Source organism: Psammomys obesus, unplaced genomic scaffold (assembly GCF_907164565.1).
Source record: "Psammomys obesus unplaced genomic scaffold, mPsaObe1.curated_primary_1811, whole genome shotgun sequence".
Classification (NCBI taxonomy): domain Eukaryota; kingdom Metazoa; phylum Chordata; class Mammalia; order Rodentia; family Muridae; genus Psammomys; species Psammomys obesus.
The window spans coordinates 1,917,835-1,927,801 of record NW_026596234.1 but is presented as its reverse complement, the minus strand read 5'-3'; the positions used below and the strand labels follow the sequence as shown (position 1 = coordinate 1,927,801).

The 9,967-nt window shown below is 47.3% G+C and overlaps 1 protein-coding gene across 1 annotated transcript in view; it reads right to left on the bottom strand.

Moving 5' to 3' along the window:
- Window positions 1-998: 998 nt before the first annotated feature.
- The window catches only part of Taf4 (TATA-box binding protein associated factor 4), a 71,958-nt gene continuing 62,989 nt past the window's right edge, over window positions 999-9,967 (bottom strand). The window contains exon 17 of the mRNA XM_055595915.1: window positions 999-2,421. Coding sequence (XP_055451890.1) covers window positions 2,254-2,421 — 168 coding nt within the window. The 3' untranslated portion in view covers window positions 999-2,253. The remainder of the gene's footprint in view (window positions 2,422-9,967) is intronic.

Genomic DNA, 9,967 nt, shown 5'->3' with positions numbered 1-9,967 from the left:
TCAACTACATGCACAGAGAGCCAGTGTCCTTTACAGTCAGTTGCAGGCCAGGAAGCCAAGCAACAAGAACAGTGAGGCCACAGGAACCTGCGCCCACAAGTCCACAGCCCTTTACCCTCAAGCTTTAGGTCTCATTTTTCACTGCTCAATATTGTAGGCTCTGGGTGTTGAACTGTGTCCCCTCCCAAAGGTTATGGTGGTGTCCCAACACCAGGACCTCAAATGTGCCTGTATTTGGAGAGAGGTCTTCAACTATGGCAATCAGGCTAACATCATATTGCTTGGGTATCCTTGACCCAACCAGACTGGTGTTCTGACAGAAAGTGAAGCCTCAGCACAAACAAACACAAGCCAGGGGCTGCTCAGAGAGAGGGAAAGGAGAAAGGGTGCTGTTCTGCATGGCCAGGGCCACCAGAGAAACACTGGAAGCCAACCCTTACTACCTGGACCTCAGACCTCCAGCCAGCCAGTCAGCCAGCCAGCCAGGACATGAGGACATTTGTCCATGGTCCCTGATCTGTGTCCTTTCATCACTACAGCTATGAGAGTGTCAAGGAGTCTTCAGCTAAGCCTAACTACCTGCCTGCAGGGCCTTAACACCAGGTGGGTAAAGGCTCTCCGTGGGGACCAGCTCCAGTTACACTGACTCAGGCGGCTGGGCCTTGAATAAATTCCACTCTGTTGAGGGGCATGGTTCACTGTGACCACCCCAAACATAAGAGTGACAGAAACTCCACCCCTCTCTATGTGGCTACCTGTGGCCAGGCTTACTGGGTTACCAGTCTTATCTCATACCCCTCTGTCCACCCCCAAATGGTCTACAGGCCTGGAACACAAAGAGCACAACTCCTCTAGTATCCTCTGGGTGGACAGAACCGAGGCCTGGCCCTATCGCCAGCCACTGAAGGAGCCTGTCCTCACAGTTAAGCCCTAGATTCAGAGAGGAGTCTTAGTAGCATTATCAGAGACTTAGACACTGGAAAAACAGACACGACAAATACAGATAAATTTGTTTTTAATAAAGGAGTTAATTTTCTTTCAATCCTATATAAAACAATAGCAATTAAAAACTTCATTTTTGAAAGTAAAATATTTACATATGAACAAGTAACTGTGCAAAATTTACATGAAAAAATGGAAAGACAGGGATTTCCTAAAAGATAAAATGAAAGGTGTAACAGTTCTCAGGTGTCGGTAAAAAATACTGATCAGCGTTCAGTTCACACGTGCGAATTAAAGTCTAACATGAGAATCCACACGGAGAAAGCCAAAGTATTTACAGTCATAAAAGTACTATCAATAGACAATTTAATACAATAACCTCTGAAAATATAAAGAACCAATTAGTATATTTGTAATAAAAAAATAGGTACAAAGAAGGGACTTTGCTCTGGACGCCTGTAAGGTTGGCCACAGCTTGCATACAGTCTCTTAGCAAAATAATTATAGTTTACATAGCCATTTTATGTATGTGCCAAAAATTATGTACAATTACTGACAAAATACACCAACCATTTCCAACACTTGATCCACACTGAGAAACAGTCTGTTGTTGATTCTTCTCAACTCTGATTTTATTTCATCTAAGTTTTCACTCTGAGCTAAAAACACAGTGCAAGTAAAATATATTTATGCTGAAAAGGTTTTCATTTCCTTCCACTTTACAGCTTCCAAACTGCAGCAAATAAAATGTATTTGTACAGGTGCTGCACCCCGGCCTCCACTAGCAGAAATTCGACCCTGCTTGGAGCTTGTATTCCTGGGGAATTTCATGTAGAAGGGAGGTAAGGGACAGGGTGGGGGTGATAAATAGTCTAAAAATCAGTTTGCTTCGCCAACTGACTTCTACAACAGTAAAATAAGTGAAATGAGGTCATCAGCTGTAGATGTACACTTAGTGGGTGAGTCAGAGTGAACTGAACCAAATGCACACAGGATGAGCAATTGCTAATTATTTGCTAAGCGCTTCCATCAGTCTTTAATATGGCTTGTTTGGCAAGAAGGCCACTCAGTCGAGGATGAGCTCGGGGCAGCTGTCCTGTAAGAGCATCCACAGGCCTTTGTATTCTCTCTGCTGCAGACACGGTTTCTGCTGCACTGAAGAGCTGATTTAGAAACAGGAGTATAAAACTGCTCCATTGTAAAGAGGTGGCTGTTTTAAACAATATCCCGGTTGCTTGTTACAAAAAGGCGTAATCTGCAAATATATAAAAACGTCCGCAGGCACCCCATCAGAAACGCCGGCTCATCCTGTTACTTAAGGAATGCTTTGTAGAGCAACAGTGAATGGCTTGTCTCACGCTCATTTTCTAAACAAAATATGAGGTCCCTGAGGTTGACCCGCGTGATTCTTTGCCGTGTGAACTGTCTGGGAGTTCCTACGCCGGAGCCGCCTGGGACTGCTGAGCCTGGGCCTGAACCCTGGTGACCAGAAAGGAAAAAAGAAGTGCATTAGTGACTGCAAAACAGTTAAGAGGAAAAGGGGATTCCAGTATCCCAAGAACCCTGGTGTTGAAGGAAATAGGCATGGCTATGCCCCTTCCACAGTCCTAGGACTGGAGATAAACTGTTATTTAAGTCACTAACTAGGGCAGAGACCCCCACACTCCACTCTACAACACACTCAAGACACCCCCCCTGCGACGCCCCAGACCACTGGCCCTGTTGAGAGAAGACAGAGCAGTGGCTCCCATCCAGAGGATCTGAAGCGTGCAGCCCCCAATTTCCATATCACCACAGCACAATACTGCCCAAGAGGCTCAGGTGAAGGGACCAAAGACACACTGGATGCCACACCTGGGACTGTGCCATCCCTGCTTGGCTGACAGAAGCACTAGGCCTGAATTCTTGGGCTAGGCGAGCTGCTGGTCAGCTGGAGAGGCCGACTGCTCAGTGGTCATGACGGTGATCCAAGGGAAGGGGGCTCCCTGCTCTCCTGAGTGGGCCCTGCTGCAGACCCATTCCCTGGGCCACCAGCTATCCAGCGAGCCCAGCCCAGTTTCTTCCTGCTCAGAGACATGGATGCTTGAGGGCAGGCTTTCTGACCACTAAGCAGAGCAGCGGCATCAGCAGTTTATCTCATCACTGCCTCCATTTGACCCTCGCTGGGCTCAAACCACACGATCCCACTGGACAGCTCTCCTCTTCTGCTCAGTAAAGAACAGGGTGTTTGTCCTGCTGGTTAAACTGCTCATCCATATTCAAGTATACAGGCTGCAGTGGTGTCCTTACTCTGCTTCCACAGTCAAGCTTAGAAACTGGAAGTGCCACGATCTACTCAGGAGGCCACAGGGCCCAGATGCCAAGTGTGCCTGCATGACCTGGCCACAGTTTCTTCATGCATATAGCAGTGCAACTGAAGACGGGGTACTTTTCTGCAGATGGTGGGAGCCACCACTGTCCATCTTTTCGTCCAGCCTCCATCACCACCTTGGTAGCCATATCCTTTCAGTAGACAATCTCCTTGGATTTTGTTATAGTAACAGCCCCCAAGAAGCGTTCCCTCATGAGATCATGTGGCCTCTTAAAGGACCACAGTGAAAACAAACAGTCAGTAGGAATGAGGAAACCAGTCCATCTCCCCACAGCCACCTCAGGCTGCAGCTAGGCCAACAGGCACGTAAGTTTCCTTCACAGGGGGTCCTGATGGTCTGCACAAGAGCAACAGGTGAGTTTCTGGGAGGAAAGCCAGTAAAGAAGGAGGGTCTGCAACAGGAGCAGCAAAAGGAGAAGGCTGCTAAGACGGGCAGAGTTGACAGGTCCGGAGCATTATAGCAGGTCAGATCCAAACTGCCTCCAGATGTGCGCTCCACTCTTCTTGCACTTGCTATACGTCTGACCAGAATCACCCTGACTCTAGGCCCAAAGAAACTCAGGCGGTGACGATGTGGTGCCCAGGCCCACAGAGACCCCACCTGGGCAGCAGGATGAGTCTGCAGCCAGTGTCCAGGCTGTATTTCATGCCTCTACTTTCAGGTTCAACAGCCAACACACCAGGGCTTGGGATGAAAGGGAAGCATTCATCTTAGATGCAATATTTAAGAAGCGCTAAAAGTTAGAAATTGAGACAAACAGGATCAAACTGGTACCCAAACTTGCTGATGAGCTAGTGTTGACACTGTTGAGGCCCAAAGAGCTTCATGTAGTCACATCCAACCTGAGCCTGGTGGCACAGCTGTCACTGCTGGACCCACTCAGCCTGAGGGGTAGTTGGCCAGGTGAGACCACAACACAAATTCTCACTTGTGTTCTGAGGGCTTCATAAGCAACAGGATGTAGCTTCAGTTGTAAAAACCCAAGTGCAAGTGGAGGCACAGCACACTGAGTACTGCACCCATTTCTGAGCATGTGCAGGGTTGGCCACAGCAAGAAGAGCCTAACCTTCTCAGGACTACAGCCAACTGACCTGAGTGAGAATGGTCCTTAGAAGACTGTGTGGCACCAAAGTATATCCAAAATCCTCGTGGGCTATGAGAGGACACACAGGTCACCCAGCAAGTGGTGTCTCGGAGGCCCCTGGGGAACCTTAGCTGGGGGTCCAAGGAGAGCTAGGGATGGAGTGAACATTATTCCTGGCTACTAGGTTTGAAGCTTCTGCTCAGAGCCCAAGCAGATACAGGGATCCATAGGAACAAGGCATTTGCTAACACCCACATAAAAGCTGAAACCTTAACATCGTAACTACAGTTCTGACAATTCTCTGAGATATATCAAGGATTGTCATGGACACACAGACAGAGATGAGAACACACAAGGTAGAGATACCAGGGAAACTCTCCCTGGTCTATGAGTCTGTGCCTCCTGGGTTGTACTGCTGTGTTTACTCACCTGGCCCTCAAAAAAGGCTACTGAAAGGACTAAATAAAGGGTAAGTGTCTTTCTTGGCTATCTAGCTTGCTCTATCAAGGCCAGCCTACTATACACAGGGCCTATGCAGCAAAAAGTACTTATCTGAAAGGAAGCACTAGGCTTTAGCTCCACCCCAAAGCTGCAGGGCTACAATGCTGCAATCTGATTCTTTTTCTTCACCAAGGAGTCTTATTCCAGTAATAGACTAGAGCTCTGAACCCCAGAACGGAGTGACGGTTCCTGAAAAAAATCTGTAAGACCGCGAATCTGCATCAGTGTCTCCTGACCAGATAGGTGATGGCAAGCCATTGGGTGAGAGGAACGTTTGGGAGAGTGGCCTACATAGTACTGAGAGTGTCTGTGCTCACCTGTAAAACATTTGAACAACATTCATGAACACCCAGAAGCCCGCTAAGAAATGACATCAATTCTAAAGGGCTCAGCAACAGAGAGCCTGGCCACCTCCCCACTGCAAAGCACTTGTGAACCCCCTGAAAAAAAAACAGCTGCACACAAAGGCAGGGTTGTTAGAAGAGAGGATCCTACACCTAGAGCATGACCACACTCCCAACAAGGCTGCTCATAAATAGGGACAAATGTGGGAGACTTGAGATTGGAAGGAGCCTACGAGAAGTATGCAGGTGGTCCAAACACAGGCAGCGAGAAAGGATCCCTCAAGGTTGCAGTGGCTCCTCAGATGGCAAAAAAGAACCTTCCACACATGGGAAAAATGAAGGGGAAGAAATGAGAGAGGTTCAGGGTCTGTAAAACAAGCATCTATAGTCACTGGCATAGACACTGGCAGGTCCTGAGCAATCACAGCAAGATGTGGTACGACAGAGATAGAGTTCCCAGAACCACCAGGAGAGGGTGCCATCACCCCACAAGTAACAACACCCAGGTGCCACTTTGGGGAGGTAGAACACTGCCACAGACTAGTTCCTGGTCAAGCAGAGGTGACCAAGGGTCTATGAGCAGCAGGACCCAGAGGCTCAAGAGTTCAGAAGCACTGACCTCACAGAGAGGAGAGACAGAATCACCTCAGGGAGAAGGGGCCAGTGTGAACATACAATAAGGAGTGCTGAGCAAGTCCAGGAAAAGGAGAAAGAAAAAGAGAAGGAAAAAGAATGACAGGGTCAGAAAGGCAGTCATGCAAAGAAAGTCTGCAACTATGTAAACAGAAAGACCAAGGCTTACAGCATAGCAAGGGCCAAGGGGCATGATGACAGTGACAATAGCTCTCAATGATTAAGTAACTTACTAAGACAAGAGAAAACATGGCACCTATGCCTGTAGCCAACACACAAATCAGGACAATGTGATCAACCACCACCAGATGACAGCAGCAAGAAGCGCAGCTGAGTTGCTGGAGGCTGGCTTCATCTCCTTCATGTAAGACACAGGTTCAGTTAGCCTCTAGCTGAAAAGGAAAACAGCTAAAAGGAGGCCAACCTCACAGGATCTTAAGTGATAAGGGGAGACAGAAGGTGTGAAAAGAAAACATCGTTACTACTGGAATTAGTAAACAGGCATCTCTATGGCCAAGCTCCCCGGAAACCCGACAAGAGGGACATCAGGCATCTCTAAGGCTACCTCCAGAAATTCAGCAGCAATAGGACCCTTCAGCACCTGCAACACAAACACCTGCTCATCCTGCACATGTGCTGGATCACCTTAGAAAAGGAATTGGCCCCCCATCTCCCCTTACCTACAGACTGTTTCTGTAACCCCTCCCCTTCCCCTAATAAAACCTCCCATGTGGAACCTTGTCATGTGGCATGATTCCCTAACCCTCTGTATAACTCCACTACATAAATCCTAACAATTGCATTAAAGAAACAACTATGAAACTAGGGACATTTAAAAACTGTTTAAGGGGCTGAAGAGATGGTTCAGTGGTTAAGAGCACTATCTGCTCTTCCAAAGGACCTGGTTCAATTCCCAGCACTCACAAGGCAGCTCACCATTGTCTATAATTCCTGTTCCAGGGGACCTGACCCCTTTACATATGGAGACAAAACACCAATGTACATAAAAAATAAAAATTAAAAAAACTGTTCAAGGATGAAAATAACCACAAGAACACAAACTTAAATCTTCCTTAACATAACAACTTTCACAAAGAAGCCAGGTGTGGTAGTGAACACCTGTTATTCTAGCACTTGGGTGGCAAGGGTATGAGTTCAAGGTCAGGCTGGACTCTAACCAAGTCACTAAATCAAAAACTGTAAAGAAACTGGGAACAGTGCTGCACACCTTCAATCCCAGTGCTCAGGAGGCAGAGGCAGGCAAATGGATCTGAGTTTAAGGCTACCTGAGCCTACATAGTGAGTTCCAGGACAGCCAAGGCTCTACAGAAAAACCCTGTCTCAAAGCCCTACCCTACTCCCCTCCCAAAAAATAAAATTAAAAAAGAGAGAGAGAAAAAAAAAGGTTTTTTGTTTGTTTGTTTATTCTGTTTGTCTCTGAGACAGGGTTAAAAATGTACATGTGGTGGTTTGAATAAAAATGGCCCCCATAGGCTCACAGGGATTGGCATTACTAGATGTGGCCTGTTGAAGTAAGTGTGGCCTTGTTAGAGAAAGTGTGTCACTGGGAGCCGGCTTTGAGGTGTCAGATGCTCAAGCCAGGCCCAGCTTCACACTCTCTGCCTGATGCCTGCAGACTCGGATATAACTCTCAGCTGCTCTCCAGCACCATGTCTGCCTGCATGCTGCCATGCTTCTCCATGACGACAGTGGACTAAACCTCTGAACTGAAAGCCAGCACCAATTAAATGTTTTTCTTTTTAAGAGCTGCTTTAGCCATGGTGCCTCTTCACAGAAATAGAACCCTAGGGCAGCACCTTAGGGAGTTAGAGAGATGGCTCTGGCTAAGAGCACTTGCAATACAAGAATTAGGGTTAGAATTCAATTCTCAGCACCCATGTAAAAAGCCAGTCATGGTTCCACATGCCTGTAACTGTAGCACTGGAAGTGGGCAGGCAGATCCCAGGGACTTACTGGCCAGCTAGCCAGTCTCCCCAACAACGCAAGTTTTTGGTCCTTCTCTGGCCTCTACATACATGAAGTCATATATTAAGTCATGTGTGCAAACACTCTGTGCAAGCACCACACACAGACACATGCATGCTACCAAAAATCAAAACACAAAACTCCAAATCATAAAAACACAGCAAATAAAAACACACATAATTATTTATATATAATATCACTAGGAGACACCAATCATGTTACTCGTATAAGCCTAATAGCTTAACTTGACTGTCAGGAAGTTTTCAGTCTGAGTCACAGGTAGTGCACACCTGTAGCACTTGGGAAGTGGAGTCAGGACTGGCAGAGGTCAGGGCCAACTTTAACTGTATACATGACTCATGGCCAGCCTGGATGACATAAGATACCTTGTCTACCCCATCCCCAACCGCAGCCCAATTTACTTTAGCTGATACAAAGCCTAACAGCATGATATAGCCACACCCAGTCACAACATGTCAGAGGGGCAACAAGGTCAGGGCATCCAAGCTACTGGAAAGAGACTGAAAGAAGTTGGGCCCAATGCAACACACTGACCTTAGCAGTACTTCTCAATGCTTAGCTGCAATCTGTATACAGATATCACTTAGATTGTCCTGCAGGCACACACACCTCTAGAGCAAAACCCCAGAGTTAGAAAAAAAAAAAAAAAAAACACACCTGGACCCGGGCTACAGTGCACTAGACTTGTCCCAAATCACACTGACAGAAGTAACCAAGACTACAAAGATCAAGGCCCTGACCCTATCACATCATCAAGCTCACCAGCCATGCCAAAAGCCTACTCTCAGGCCCCTACCACACACACATGGAAATTCCCCTCACCCTTCAGACTGAACAACTGATGCTTCAGGAAGTAGCCCACTTCACAGCCTGCCTCCCAACACAATGGCATCCAAAAAGGAGCTCACCACCACAGCATGCCTGCCATTATGCACACTCTACTGTACCCGGCACACAGAGACTCCTGTAATGAACTCCACACAGCTGACAGAAGGACCAAGGGGACCTGATAACAGAGTCAGCACCAGAACATGTTGCCAAGGGGCAAGGGTACCAGTGCCATGGTACCTTTTCCATGAGAGAAGGAAAGAAGATCACGGGAGATGGGACAGGAAGGAACACAGAAGAGGCAGGCACTTCTTCGCATGCATATTCTTTTTGTAAAGTCTGACTCTTAGAACCACGGCAACATTGTACCCAAATGTGAGACACAGCCAACATGGGCAACATGACACAGGGCCTAGCTAGTGAAAAGCATCTTCTACCCAGCCAAGGTGAGGTGTACAGTGAGGGTGGCCCCTTCAGGAGCAGAAAGGAGCCACTATGGAACTCAGACGATGCAGATGCCATGTGGACTAGTAAGGCTGAACATACAGTACGTGTGTGTGAATGGTATCTTTTTGCTCACAGGTGTTCATGTTTCTCACAGGGTACAGCAACTCTGAAATTTACCAGGAACTGAGAAAACCACAGCTCAACTGGGACAGTGAGACTCAGGTCCCCAGAGAAAAGGGGAGGGTGAGGAGATGCCCTACAGTAGCAAGTGGAGCCTGTGGCCTACAGACAGGTCCGTGTCCTCAGCAGAATATAGAATGTGCTAGTGAGGGTCTGGCGCAAGAACATCTGATACCACCTACCCTGTGCCAAGCTCATCCTTAAGACTACCCCCAGGAAAAGAACTGTGCTCCCTGGAAAGGGCCCGGTCTTGCAGGCCTCAACACTTGATGGTGCTGGAAGGCAAGTAAACCTTGGGAAATGACAGGCCACCAAAAATGCTCCAGAACCAATCCAAGGAGCTCAAAAATCACTGAAGCTAGAAAAATAAGAAAAACCAAGTGATAGTGAGAAAGTACAACATACAAAACAGAGCAAAGCCTGCAGTGACCAAGTCACTCAGAAAATGAGGCATGGAAAGGAAGGCCAAGCTCTCTTTACAGAGCTGCACTTACTGAAGAAAAAAAAAAAAAAAAAAAAAAAAAGCCAGAAGAACAGCAGCACACCAGAGCAGATGCAGGCAAAAACACAGTGCAAAAGCATGGTAAGAACAGGGGCTTCCAGATGCCAATAGTGATGACATCAACAGT